Source organism: Rousettus aegyptiacus, unplaced genomic scaffold (assembly GCF_014176215.1).
Source record: "Rousettus aegyptiacus isolate mRouAeg1 unplaced genomic scaffold, mRouAeg1.p scaffold_m13_p_2, whole genome shotgun sequence".
NCBI classification, from domain to species: Eukaryota; Metazoa; Chordata; class Mammalia; order Chiroptera; family Pteropodidae; genus Rousettus; species Rousettus aegyptiacus.
In genome coordinates this window covers 16034003-16048008 of record NW_023416295.1, presented here as the reverse complement: position 1 = coordinate 16048008, position 14006 = coordinate 16034003, and the positions used below count along the sequence as shown (strand labels likewise).

The 14006-nt window shown below is 40.9% G+C and overlaps 1 protein-coding gene across 3 annotated transcripts in view; it reads left to right on the top strand.

Moving 5' to 3' along the window:
• SMARCAL1 (SWI/SNF related, matrix associated, actin dependent regulator of chromatin, subfamily a like 1) overlaps positions 1 to 12269 on the top strand; it is a 51014-nt gene extending 38745 nt beyond the window's left edge. For all 3 annotated transcript variants that reach the window (XM_036235842.1, XM_016156700.2, XM_016156701.2), the window contains 5 exons: positions 2084 to 2186; positions 7133 to 7315; positions 8698 to 8798; positions 9757 to 9853; positions 11967 to 12269. In XM_036235842.1, the coding sequence (XP_036091735.1) occupies positions 2084 to 2186; positions 7133 to 7315; positions 8698 to 8798; positions 9757 to 9853; positions 11967 to 12206 (724 nt within the window). In that variant the 3' untranslated portion in view covers positions 12207 to 12269. The remainder of the gene's footprint in view (positions 1 to 2083; positions 2187 to 7132; positions 7316 to 8697; positions 8799 to 9756; positions 9854 to 11966) is intronic.
• Positions 12270 to 14006: the final 1737 nt, after the last annotated feature.

Sequence of the window (14006 nt, the reverse complement as noted above, 5' to 3'; positions counted from 1 at the left end):
CTACAAAATTCAGGGTTTCTTGAGGGTTGGATTCAGAACCAACATCTTCCCTTAGAAATTGTAAATGTAATCATTTTTCTGTCCCATAAATACCTTGGTAATGCTTTGTCTTAGTCTGTTCGAGCTGCCATAACAAAAATACCATAGACCGATAGACCGAGTGGCTTACACAACAGACGTTTATTTCTCACAGCTCTAGAGGCTGGGATGCCCAAGTTCAAGGTGCCGGGAGATTCAGAGTCTGGTGAGGATTCTCTTCCTGGCTTGCAGGCAGCCTTCTTCTCACTGAGTCCTCCCATGGCGGAAGGGATAGGCTGCCTCTGGAGTCTCTCTCATAAGAGCCCCGACTCCATCACCTCTCATGGGCCCTACCTTTTGATACCATCACGTTTATGAATGTTGGGAACTGACACATTCAGCCTATAACATACCTTATACATACTTTTTCAAAAGTCTGTTATAAATTATATAGTACTTTATTATTTCCAACAATTTTGACATTTGTTTAACTCATTTTACATTTATAGCCTCTTCACGAAATCAGAATAAGTCATATTGGCCCAATGTTTTAAAATACAGAAACTGAGTAAATCTCATGAAAATCTCTGGATCTCAGAGTCACATAGCTAGTAAGTGGAAATTAGGTCATAAATCTTAAAACCACAATTTCCTCTGCTAGTTTTTTTTTCTTTTTTTTTTTTGTTTTTGTTTGTTTGTTTGTTTGTTTTACTATTGTTTGTTTTCATTTTATAGGGCATCATTCAGTACAAAAGCCAAGTTTATTGTGGTGGGCAAATATTTCCAGCCTGGTAACTTAAGGACATGGGGTAGGGCAGAGAATAAAGCCACATCTGCTCTGTAGAGTAAAGAGGAGCATTGGGAAGGTGGAGGCCTGTGGCGATTCGAGCTGGCCAAGTTGATTTTATGGCCTCGTGACTTTTTAATGCTGTAGCAATAAACATTTTTGCTTATATCATGGCAAATAGATTAAAGTAGATTCCGTTTGGTACCAATGATTCACAAATTGAACTCAAACCCATACGCTGATTGGACATAGTGGTGTTTGAAAATAATTCTTAGATATTTAGAGGACGGCCCACTTACCTCTCCACCACTTGCTTATAACAGAAATCTTTGAAATTTGTCCTTCTCTAATGTCTATTCTCTGTCCAAAAGCACCTACATGTGGGGATGTCCTCAGGCAGAGCAAATGCTCCTTGTGTCCCAGGAAGCTAGCTCACCTTCCCACTGCCCTGCAGGAGCAGTGACCTGCTCTGGGGTTGTGGGCACTAGCCCAAGGGAAGCCAAATGGGTATGCTGACTGGGTGACTCTTTCCCCTTACAGTTCCCAGGGTTAGCTGCTGTCCTTTAAGGTCACTGCTAAAGATAAGGGGCAGAAAGTTAAGAAAAAACACAGTAGGTAGAGGAGAGAAGTAAATTAAAGGGAGAATAAAAAAGGTCCTTCACCCCATATTCCTTTGCCTTAGGCAAGAATGCACTTACTACTGATGTAACTGTTGGCAGTCAGATGCGGGTAGGAGCTGGAGAGCCTGCCCTGACCATCTCTTCAGTATTATTACTTAGGTTTCAATATTACACTTCCAGAAATTTGATTATGTCAAGAATCCCTTAATCCCCTGCCTAGGCATTTTCAGATCTATAGACACTTCAATTTTTATTGAAAACACATTATAAAGATAGTAGCAGCCAATGTGCAAACTGTTAATTATCTTCTATGCTCCCAAGTAATAATGTTTCAGTAACATATCAGAGACACATGAAAGAAACATAAGGATACTTCAATTTATTTGTGTATGAAAGACGACTTAAAAGCGCGAAAGAACTCTTTCCGCTCATAGCAAACGGTGGCTCGCTTCCCCAGAGCTCTCGGTTTTGCTGCGTCTGTTCAAGTGACCGGGCATGAGGGAGAGGGGAGGAGATCAGCCCTCAGAGAAGGGAGCAAATGGGCTGGGGAGGGCAGGCACCCTGAAGGTGTCTGCTGCAGATGCAGTCACTTTTCAGGAATTAACCTCAACTGGATGAGTATGCGTTTAATTTATTGTGTCATCATTGTCAAATGCAGTGAATATATCCTGGACCTGCTGGAGAGTGGAAGAGAGAAGTTTCTTGTGTTTGCACACCACAAGGTGGTTCTGGATGCAATTACGAAAGTGCTTGAGAAAAAGGTAAGCTCCCTTCGAAGTTTCACCTGGATGCTTTTAATTGTTTGTTTATCGGCTGCTGAGTTCTGAGCAGGCTGAGGTCAAAGAAGTGAGATGATGGTTTCCAGAAACATTGCTAAAGCCTTTCTGAAGGACGCTTCTGGCCCGTAAAGCCACACCGAGATCAGAGCATTTTCCCAGCAGTGTCATTTAACTTCCTCCGTGCTCTGTACATACAGCCCAGGAATCTTGCTTTGGGAACCTCTCTCAGTGGGTCTTCCGTGATCCTGTGTAGATAGTTAGAAAATTAGCAAGAGGAGAGGTAGCAGAAATTGTTCTCCTGTGTGGAGACAATATTTATATCAATAGCTTGTTCACTTTCCTCCTTTTGTTCCCCTAATTACTGTCGAAGTGGCTTATTAATTGTCCATGGCCATGCCCAAACTTCAGTACAGGGTTACGCGGTCCTCATTAAATTGAGTGAAAAATATCCACGAGGATTTGCTAGGATGTTCATTAAACTAAACACATCATATTTTCACCCCCTTTTCATTGTTGGTTAAATTTAGGACCATACATTACCTTTTGGCATCCTTCATGTTTTACATTTATGTAAAATTTCAAATATACAGAAGAGTACAGAAAAAAAAACCCACCCACATGTCCCCCACCCAGATTTAATAAGTGAGAAGTGTTACTGTATTTATTTCAGTTTATTTTTAAGTCATTAAATATGTGGGCCTTCCCTTAGTACTCCTTTAATAAATCCCCCTACTTCTCCACATACAACCACAATACTGAAACCTTTCCCTCCACATTGTCATACTTTAAAAGTATGTGTCCTTACACAGTAGTGGTCTCCTTTCGTATACTTTTTAATTTTTAATTTACATAAATGTAATTCGCGTTACCAGGTTAGTTCATCTACTGTAACTGCGACGTAGAATCTCCTTGGAGGACTGTGCTACAGTTTATCCATTTCCCTGCTGATGAGCTTTGAATTTTATTTGCCGTTTTTGCTATTATATGCATAGTTTTGTATATGTATATGTATATGTACATACATAGGTGTGCCCTGCGTGTGTATATACATAGGGGTGTGTGTGTGTGTGTGTGTGTGTGTGTGTGCAGGCATACACACTTGGGCATGGTCAGGCAGGATCTTGCATGATCACTGGATAGGCTCATCTTCAACTCTGCTAGGTATTCTCAAATTGCTCTCCAAAGTAGTTATTAAAGTTTATAATCCCACCAGCAGCATTGAAGATTCCTGCCGTTCTATGAGTTCAGCAACACAGTGTTAATCAGACATTTTACTTTTGCCAATCCACTGAGATGAAATCTCATTTCATTTTTATTTTAATTTGCATTTCCCTGACTACCAGTAAAAGATAGATCCTTATATGTGTTCATTGGTCATTCCAGTCTCTTTTGTGAATTTTTTGTTTGTGTCCTTTGCCTGTTTTTTTGTGGGTTGTTTGTCTTTTTCTTATTGATTTGGAAATATTCTTTATAAAGTCTGAGTATTAATCTTGTATCAGTCATGTTTTTATCTTTTCACTTTAGTTTCTATTGAACAAAAATTAAAACGTTTTATTTTAATTTTTAATTATATTTCCAGTTCATTTTTTTTTCTATATGGGTTTTAATTTTATGACTGCTCTAAGAAGACTTTTCATAGGTCTTAAAGATTTTCTCCTGTATTTTTTTTTCTGAAAGTTTTAGAAGTGGGTCATTAATCTACCTGGGTTTGAATTTTGGATATGATGCAATGCAGGAATCCAACTAATAGAATTCAGAGCTATAATCCCTGGAAAGGAAAAACCAGAACCATGACTATTTTTATGAAATTCAAGACAATTAATTGGAAAACTGTTAGAATACATGAGTTTAGTAGAGTGCCTGGATTCTAAATAAACTAAAATAAATTGCTTTTTTTTTTCATGTACGAGTAATAATTAATGTAATAGGAAAAAGATGTTTAAAACAACAAAAGATATAAATTACCTAATAATAATCTTACCAAAAAGAAGTGTAGAAACTATTGAAAAAGACAATAGTCTTGCTCCTCTACATACTGTATGAGGCTAAAAAGTGTAAAAATGCCTGTCTTTCCAAAATTAATTTATAGGTTTAATTCAATTATAATAAAAATTCCAACTGTTTTTTTTTTTAAAGGGAACTTTATACTGTTATTCCAAAGGATGTTTCAAAAAATAAGCAGAAGCAGTATCTAAGACAACTTTGAAAAAGAAGAGCAATATTGAGACTTGTCCTTCCAGATATTAAAATCTGTTATAAAATTCAGTCATGTTGGTCAAAGAACTGGTGGCCAGATGGGTGGAACAGAATGGATAGCCCCGTGGTATAAATTAAAAACAAATATCTGATCAAGGAATTGTTACAAAATCAGCTTTAATTTATTCAGCAAAGAAAGTTTTGGCAATCAGGGGGAAACTTAAATGTAACTTTACTTCACTTTTTAGTGTATTAAATTCCAGATTAATCGAGGGTCTTTGAAACCATAAAGTATTAAAAGATATATAGATGAACATATATCTGATCACTGGACAGGGGGATGATAGCTTTCTAAAGCATAAAAACAATGAAAGAGATTACAAAGAAAAAAATTGATTCGAATTACCTGAAAAATGGATCCTGTCTGTCACACATAGACAGGTTCTTTTACACATTTGGTACTTTTTTTTTCGTTTTTCTTTTTCCTTTTTTTTTTTTTTTTTTGCAGGGCAATTTGGCAGTAATTTAATGTACACACTAATTTTTCCAAACTCCTCTTCTAGGAATTTATCCTGAGGAAATAAGCAGACTAGTCACAGTTCTATGTACAAGAATACAAGTCATGTTTGTTATTTATAATATTGAATAATTAGAAACCTAAATGTTCATCAGTGGGTGAACCGTTAAGTAATAGTCCATTCAGCCATAAAAAATAGTGATGTAGTTCAGTGGTTCTTAACTCTGTGGAGATCAGTGGACCCTTCAAGCATCTGAAATACAAAAAAAAAAAAAAAGGAAAGAAAGAAAAAGCAACTTTACTAGTAATCAAATAAATGAAAAAGCAACTTTACTAGTAATCAAATAAATGAAAATTAAAACAATACTTTTTTAATCCTATCAAATCAGCAGAGGTTTTAAAAATGTGCCATGCTCACTATTGATAACAGCACAGTGAGCTGGATGTGCTCATACGTTACTTATTGTAAAGGAATACCAGGAGCCTTAAATTAAATTTTTCCCTTTTACCATAGTACTTCGATGTTTAGTAGTCTAAAGGAAATAACCAAATGTGGGCAAAGAACTATGAACAGGTTTATTTAAACCCATCCTTTAAAATTTTTTCATCGTAACACCTCTGTTGAGATATAATTCCCACAAGTTTAAAGTGTATGGGTTAGTAAGAATCAAGAAGGTGAGCATATCCGTCCGCCCCAGGAGGTTCCTCACGCCATTTGTGATCCCTCCTGTTAGTCCCAGCTCTCCCATCTCCAGGCCACCGCGTACCTACTCTCTGTCTCTATAGTTTGAATTGAAATTTTAGAACTTTATATATAAGAACTCATACGGTATGTAGGGTTTTTTAAAATATGATTTCTCTCAACACATTTTGAGATTCACACACGTTATTGCATGTATCGATAGTTCATTCCTTTTTATTGCTGAGTAATAGTCCACTGTCTGCATCAACCAAAATTTTTTATCCATCCACCCATTGGTGAACATGCGCCAACTCATCTTTTTTCAGTGAAAATGAGAAGCCCCTCAAATGTGAAGAAATAGATGAATGGTTAAATTATACTATTTCCACATGATGAAATATGGTACAGCTGTGAAAAATCATGTTTTAGAAAACTTTTTAATAATACAGTTTATTTACAATATAATGGCTATTGGAGAAAAGCAAGATATAAAAACTTTATTTTAAAGCAATAGCATGCATTGAGAAAAGAGTGACAGGAAAAAATAGATTGGTAATAGTGCCAATATTTTTTATTTTCCTTATAATGTTTGTTTTTATCATTAGGAAAAATTTAACTGAATGCCCCTTAAAAGAAAATAAGGTAAACTAAACATGCAGCTACCGTACAACCCAGTAGCTGTCTCCTGGCATTTGCCTCAGAGGAAGGAAAACTTATGTTCACACAGAAGCCTGTAAACGAATGTTCATGGCAGCTTTATTTGTAGTAGCCCCCAAACTGGACCAACCCAGGTGTCCTTCCAAAAGTGAATGGCTAAACTGTGGTACATACAAACCGTGAAATACTACTCAGGCAGAAAAAGGAATGAGCCACCGATATACATGCAGTGACTTAGGTGAATCCCAGGGAATGATGCTGGGGAAAAAAAAAAAAAAAAGGCCATCACAAAAGGTTGCACACTGTACGACTCCATTTATGTGACTTTTTTACAATTAAACATTTTAGAAATCTATATTAGTAGAGTTTGGGCGGGGTGGGTATAGCAGGAGGGATGTGGGCGTGGTTATAAGGATGAAGAAAAGATCTTCGTGGTGTGAGAACTGTCCAGTATCTTGACTGCAAAGGCGGATACATGAAAACCCACATGGGCAATAAAATCGTATAGAATAAACACATGAGTTTAAGTAACACTGGGGAAATCAGAATAAGTTCAGTGCATTGCATCAAAGTCACTGGTTGTATTTTTACACTGTAGTTTTAAAAAATATTACTATTGTGGGTAACTGGGCAAAATATACAGGCAATCTCTCTGTTGTTGCCTAAACTGTTTGTGAATCTACTATGATTTCAACACAAATTTCAATTTGAAAAAACAGGAAAGATAAGACAGGAAGCTCCAAAGCAGTATGAAGTGACACGCTTGATGCTCTGGCTACATTTGAGCCAGAGCAGCAAGCGTGGTCCTGTCCTTGGAGCCATGGCCAGTCCCGGGCATGTGGCAGCCCACCTCGCTTCCGTCCCTGGTTCCCACAGCAGGTGCAGCACATCCGCATCGATGGCTCCACCTCCTCTGCAGACCGGGAGGACCTGTGCCAGCAGTTCCAGCTGTCCGAGAGGCATGCTGTGGCCGTGCTGTCCATCACCGCCGCCAACATGGGCCTCACCTTCTCCTCCGCTGACCTGGTGGTGTTCGCTGAGCTCTTCTGGAACCCAGGGGTAAGGGACACAGAAGTATTAAAGTCTCCGGGCATGCTCATGGCTGCGGGGAGGAAGGAGCTAGTGGCAGGGAGACGGGGTTTCTGTGAGCTGTCGCTAGTGCCAGTCTCCTCCTCTTCTGTCTGTTTCTGTTAGCCCTCACAGACATGTTCATACTTTTCCACAAAATTATTTTCAATGAAGACTTGCACATCTATTGGCTGGATATTCGATCTTCACAACAACCTCCTGAGTAGTAGGATTCTCGACTCCACCTCAATGGGGAAAGTGAAGGCTTTAGAAGGCTAGAAGGAATCTTAGAGGTCCTTTCTCTGTGAGGGAATTGGGGAACAGATAGCTCAGGGACATAGCTGTCACCAAAGGAGAGCTCATGGCAGCACCAGGCTGCAGCCCAGCCCTCCAGCTTTCCACCCTGAGCCCCTTTTATTAACCATCACTGTGAGCTGCTTGAGCCCAGGGTGACCACTGTGGGTGTTCCCCGAACATGGCCGTGGTGCCCACTGACCTTATCTGATCAGCCAAAAGCTGAGACAGCAGGTAGAAGACATTTGTTGGACTCATCAAATTTTCTCCTGAGCTCCAGAAAACGTTTATTTCCCCTCAAATGGTCTCATATACTGTGGCTGTCATTGGCCACACATAGGTGACTACTTTAATGATGGTTGGACTTCGAGATGGAAGGCATTTCATAATGGAAACAGTGCTCTTGGTTTTCATTATTCCTTTCAGGGCTTAACCACCATATAAAAACCCACCTTACCCCTAGTCACAGATGGCCTCTCCCTTGGGTGCAACGGGTTTCTTTCACTACAAGATAACTTTTTATTTCTGGAGAGAACGGAAGTGTGCCAGGTTTCCTTCATTTGCCCTTCATCACAGCCTGATGGCAGAGCTGGAGCTCACTCCCCCTTTGCAGCACCTAGCACTGCGCCCGACACAGAAAGGCCTCCCACAGCTGTCCAGCTGCAGATTTATTTTATTTTATTTTACTTTATTTTATTTTATTTTATTTTATTTTATTTTATTTTATTTTATTTTATTCTATCTATCTCTCTATCTATCTATCTATCTATCTATTATGGTGACATTGCTTAACGAAATCCAGTAAGTTTACAGTAATGCATATATATATTTACACTGGGTGTTCACCTCCCATAGTTAGATTTCTTCCTGTCACCACATCCAGCTGCAGATTTAATTCCCCAACCAGTGTTTTGTTTGGTTCTGTCTTTCGTCAGAAGATAGGTCATTTGTAGATCGAGGCTCTTGGGCCCTCCGCCATGTGACGTTGGCAGTGAAGTCCTTTGAGGGAGAAGGGTTGTGGTGGGACTCGGGGGCTTCAGGCCTTGACCTACATACAACCTGATCCCCGGGCCTTGCAGGTGCTGATGCAGGCTGAGGACCGGGTGCATCGCATTGGACAGTCAAGCTCCGTGGGCATCCACTACCTCGTGGCGAAAGGCACGGCCGATGACTACCTTTGGTACGGCTGGCCGCTGGCCCTGCAGTGGGGGTTGGGCAAGGGTTGACAGTGATGATACATTTTCTTTGCTTCCTAAGTGCTTCCGCGTTTGCTCTGGGCTTCAGGGATCCCCACAGAAGATTTGTAACGCCCTCCCACTTTCCTCGTGACCATGTTTGGCTCCTACACGGTGTTCACTGGTGGCCTGCAGGGTACATGAAGAAATCCTGTAGGAATAGAGGGGTGTGATTCCTCTCCCACTGGACTGAGACGAGGGAGGAGAACTGATGGAGATGAAATGTAGATGGAATTTGTAAGACACTTTGTTCCCAGCCGTGAAGACACTTGTTGAGAGAGGGTGACTGACCCTCCTCCCCGCTTGCCCATTTATGTTGCGCGTTGGTATGACAGGGTCACATCCTATAGCTGCTGGACCGTCAGGAGAAAGCGGCTCACCCTGGGCCATGTAGTGCTTCATTAGCAGAGCTGGGGGTTCATGTGTTACCTAAGCAAAAAATCCCAAGCCGCTCCTTCCCAATCCCACTTCCCCCTTCCTTATGTTAAGTTTCTTGATTATCTCAGTGTCCACTACTCATCTGTTTCCAGCCTTGTGACCGAGGGGTCTTACCTCTGCAGTGTGTGCCGGTTGGCCCTACTTCTCTGTGTTGGTTTAATGGACTCGATAATTGGGCAGCTCATAACAGCAGCCGGTTCAAAATTGTGTTGTAGCGAGGCAACACTTATTTCCTATGTCTTCCCGTAGAAAGAATTTAGAACCTGAAGATATGAGCCCTAAATTGGTTGGTTTATAATTGAGAGGAGGCAAAATTTTCAGTTTGGGCATTGTGCCTCGAGAGACACAAAGATGTGGAATAGTAAGCAAGTCACAGCCCCTGAAAACAAGGAGGGTGGTGTTGTTTGAATCATTCTGCTGGTTCTGTGCAGGCTGGATTCACTGCAGCTCATTTCTCTCCACCAGGCCCCTGATTCAAGAGAAGATTAAAGTTCTGGGTGAAGCTGGGGTTTCTGAGGCTGATTTTTCAGAAATGACCGAAGACACTGAATACATCTACAAGGTAACAGCAGCACATGGCTCCTCGACACTGGAGCATAGGGAGGCATGAAGCCGCCTGCCCAGCCCTAGGGTCCTGAGCAGGAAGGTATGAATCACTCCTGGGGGCCTCCCCCAGCCCAGGAGCTGAAAACGACTGCCTACAGCCATTCTCACTTTAATCCCTGTGTTCATCCTTTATGGCGAAGTGATGGCGCTGGTGACTCCTGCTTCGGGCCTTCCCTCGGAGACTCTCATAAAACCAGGGCTTCCAAAACCAGGGGCATCTTCCATCAGGCCATTAGGAAGTGACAGAAAACTCACCATGGCAACCGTTGAATTGTTGGATAAAAAGTACATAGCAACACCATCCAGCAAAGGCTGCCACTAAAATGTCCCCAGCACAGAATGAGGAGAATTAAAAATAGGGTATTGATTTTTTATAACATTTTCCCCTCTGCTGGTGCATTTTATTCTCAGTGTCTCCCATTTTATAGAAGGGTGAACTGAGACATGCAGAGCAATGAGACTTGCCCAGTCACAGGCCTTGTGAAGCCAGCCCAGGGTAGATGGCTTCTCAACTCGGTCCAGCATTCCTTCTGTGACAGCCCCTCTTATTATCAAGGAGAGTAAGAGGCCAGCGAGAATTCTTCCGCGGCCAGTTGGGCCTTGGTAGAGGTGCTAAGAGGCAGCTTGTTAGTCTCCAGAGAGGACAGCCGGGGCCCACCAGGCCTGCTCTGGCCTAGCATCCCGGCCTCGTTGCTGCCACGGCCTCTTCCTCTTCTGTTTCAGTGAAACTCAGTGGCGTAGAGCAAGAGGCACAGAGATTTCCAAAGGCTAGTCTTTCACCCACTCAGGTGGTTGACTTGGGCGGTGAGGACTCTGGAGGTCCCGCTGCTGGAGGGCGACTCCTGAGGGGATTGCGTCTCACTGGAGAGCTTGGAGAGAGGTCTGAGCCTGACGCAGAAGGGCGGCCATAGGAAAGCCGAGTGGCCTTGTCCGTCCTGCGGAATGGCCAAGCATCAGAAGCTAACTTAAATTGATAAAATCTCAAAGGTGACACTCGGGCTTAAGAGTCTCAGGGTCTGATCTTTCATTTACATTTACTTAGCAGTTGAATCCTTTCTTCAGAATGTAATTGGGATGAATAAGACTCGGAGATCATATGTCTAAATGGAGAGCATAAATTATTCTTTCAGATATAAATGGTTAAGACAACTTTAAAACGACCTCATTTTTAATCTTTTTAAAAAAAACAGTCTAATTCAGTTGAATGGTAAATATTTAACAGAGCCTTGGTTATTATACGCCCTGTGAAAATAAAGAACCTTATTTTTAAACAATTCTCAACCATTGAGAATGAGTTTATGACTTTATTTATTTACTTATAAATAAACCCCTTCATCCATAGTGGCCTTACCCTCAGTTACTCTGAATTAGTATTAAGAATTTCTGCCTAAAGTACAGGTGTAAGATAATATAAATGGAGTTTATTATTTATTTTGATTAATAATTATGTCCATTAATTTTTTAAAAAATTAAAATAGGGCTGAAAATTTCATCAGCTGCTAGAAGAAGAAAATGTCGCCTCCTACATAGGAGACAAAAGCAAAAGAGGTTATGTCTCACTGAAATATCCTGCCTCTGAGAGGGGAAGTAAAGTATGAATCTGATCTTAGAACCTGCTGCCCTTAATCATGCCTGCTGTGAATTAGCACACAGCATTACCGTCAACATAAACACATGTGCGTTAACAGTTATTTCTACTTGGAATAGGCTGCTTTGCATGATGGCATTTCCTTGGCCTTGCCGTTGTTCAGAGGGCGAGGAGGAGATCCTAGAGGGCACCTGGACAGCGTGGGGCTGAGCTTAATGGTCTTCAATATCACTTCCCATCTGAAAGGACAGTTACTCTTTTTTTTTTTTTTCTTTACCCAATGAGCAGAAGAGAAGAGAAGATGCAGACACTAAGGCAGGAAGGCTGCTTTAGTGATAAGGAGCTTACAGAGCTGGCTTGTACTCGCCATCATGTAGCACCTGATGACCCTCACCTGTGTGTTTTCTCACCAGCCACAGTGGCAGGGAGTCGGTGTTGGAGCCTGAGTTGTTTTACCTTTCCTTTTCTTTCTCTGATGAAGGACCCAAAGCAGCAGAAGATCTATGACCTATTCCAGAAGTCCTTCGAGGAAGATGGAAGCGATAAGGAACTCCTGGAAGCAGCGGAGTCCTTCGACCCCGGAAGTGCTTCAGGAACGTCTGGAACTAGTTCCCAGGACACAGGAGACTTGCTGGATGAAAGCACATCAATGGACTGTCCAGTGAAGAAAAGTAGATTTGAATTTTTTGATGACTGGGACAGCTTTACCTCCCCTCTGTAAGAAGGGCAAAAAAAACCTTTTAGAATCACGGAATACATTAAAGTAAGGCATTTTGTTTTTAAAGCCTATGTTCTTCTTGTTATTGCAGGGGTGCTGGTCTCTGTCTCCAACCACAGTGATTTACCAGGCCAGGGGGTCAGTGTTTCTTTTCTAGCCTCATTATGTGTGGGTTTGCTTGGGTCTTAACTAACCTTAGAATATCTGGCTGAGAAATAGAGACACTAGATTGTAGTACTGGTAAATTCATGTTCTTTAAATAATGAGGTGCTTTCTACACAACCCCAAAATATGGTTTTTTAAAATTTACTGATGCAACAAATATTTATAGAGCACCTAATATGTGCCACGCACTGTTCTAGATGCTGGCAGTAATTCCCCAAACACAAGAGAAAAAATACATGCTTTTGCAGGGGTTATCATATCACGGGAGAGGTAATAGTTATGGCCTATGAAGAAAAACGAAGTAAGGAGGTAAGGGTTTAGAGCAGGGTTCCTTTTTCTGTGCATAGCCGGATAGTAAAACTATTTGGCTTTATGGGTCAGAATATCTCTGTTGAAACTAGTCAACTCTACTGCTGTCTTGGAAAAACAACCATAGATAATCCAGAAACAAATGATTACAGCTCTTCTCCACAACAATGCTATTATGGACACTGAAATTTGAATTTCATATAATCTTCATATATCACAAATTATTATTCTTTCGATTTATTTTTAGTCAATTAAAAATGTAAAAAACCATACTTAGCTCACAGGCCAAACAAAAACAGGCACACACTCCAGCAGCCACCTTGTTTTCTGGAAATGTCAGTTGGAATAAAGAAAATGTGGGTCCATCTCATCCCACTCCTGTCCTTGCCATCAATTATCTCCTTAAAGAGCTTTACTAAAAGTACCCCTAGGTCCACTTGCACTGTTTCTGCCTCCCCTTACCAGGGTCATTAAGTGAAGTCTTGTTCCCTGAGTAGCCATGGTTAATTTCTGCCCCTAGGGTGGGGCATGAGAGAGATCCTATTAGCTTTGATCCACTTGTGCTTGAATTAAACATGTTTTCTTGGCTTCACACAAGCCTTCTAGGTCAGAGGGAGAGCTGAGAATCAGAGCTGGACGTGTCTTCTCTTCACCATCGGCCCCTGAGTTTTGCCTTGTCTGTTGACTCTTGATGCTTTCTGAAGCTCTAGTTAGGTGAAATTTAAACGGAAAAGAAGATAAAAAGAAGTCTTAACCTTGTTTTTTACCCCATGCTCACACTTCATACCAAGTTCAGCATTATGAGGTAAAAATGTCTTAGAAGCTTAAAAGAGTTTCATTGGAGCATTCTCTCATACTCGTGCTTTATTTTGGTTTTGTGTTCTCCTGTGGGGTTCCAGGGAAGTAAATGGATTCCTAATAACAGCTGAAATTATTGAGGAGTCTGTGATTCACAGTCTTCTGGGTATTAGGACAGCCAACAGTTATTTGATTTTACAACACCCTCTGCCCACATTCTCCCCCAACACATTAAACAGGCTTTTATTGAGTACCAGATACTCTTCTTCTGTTTTTAATCCTCCTTTTTGAGAATGAAATATAATACACCAAAGTTCACAGAACAAATGTACAGCTTTATAAAATAAAAACAACTGTAATCATGACCCCAAGGTTATGAATGTGGTATCTTCTAGAAGCTTTTTTGTTTTTCCTTTAATGTTTATATCTACAATCCACGTAGAATTTATTTTTATATATGGGGCGAGGTAAGGTCAAGGTTAATTTTTTCCATGTGAATATGCAGTTATCTCAGCACCATTTATTGAAAAG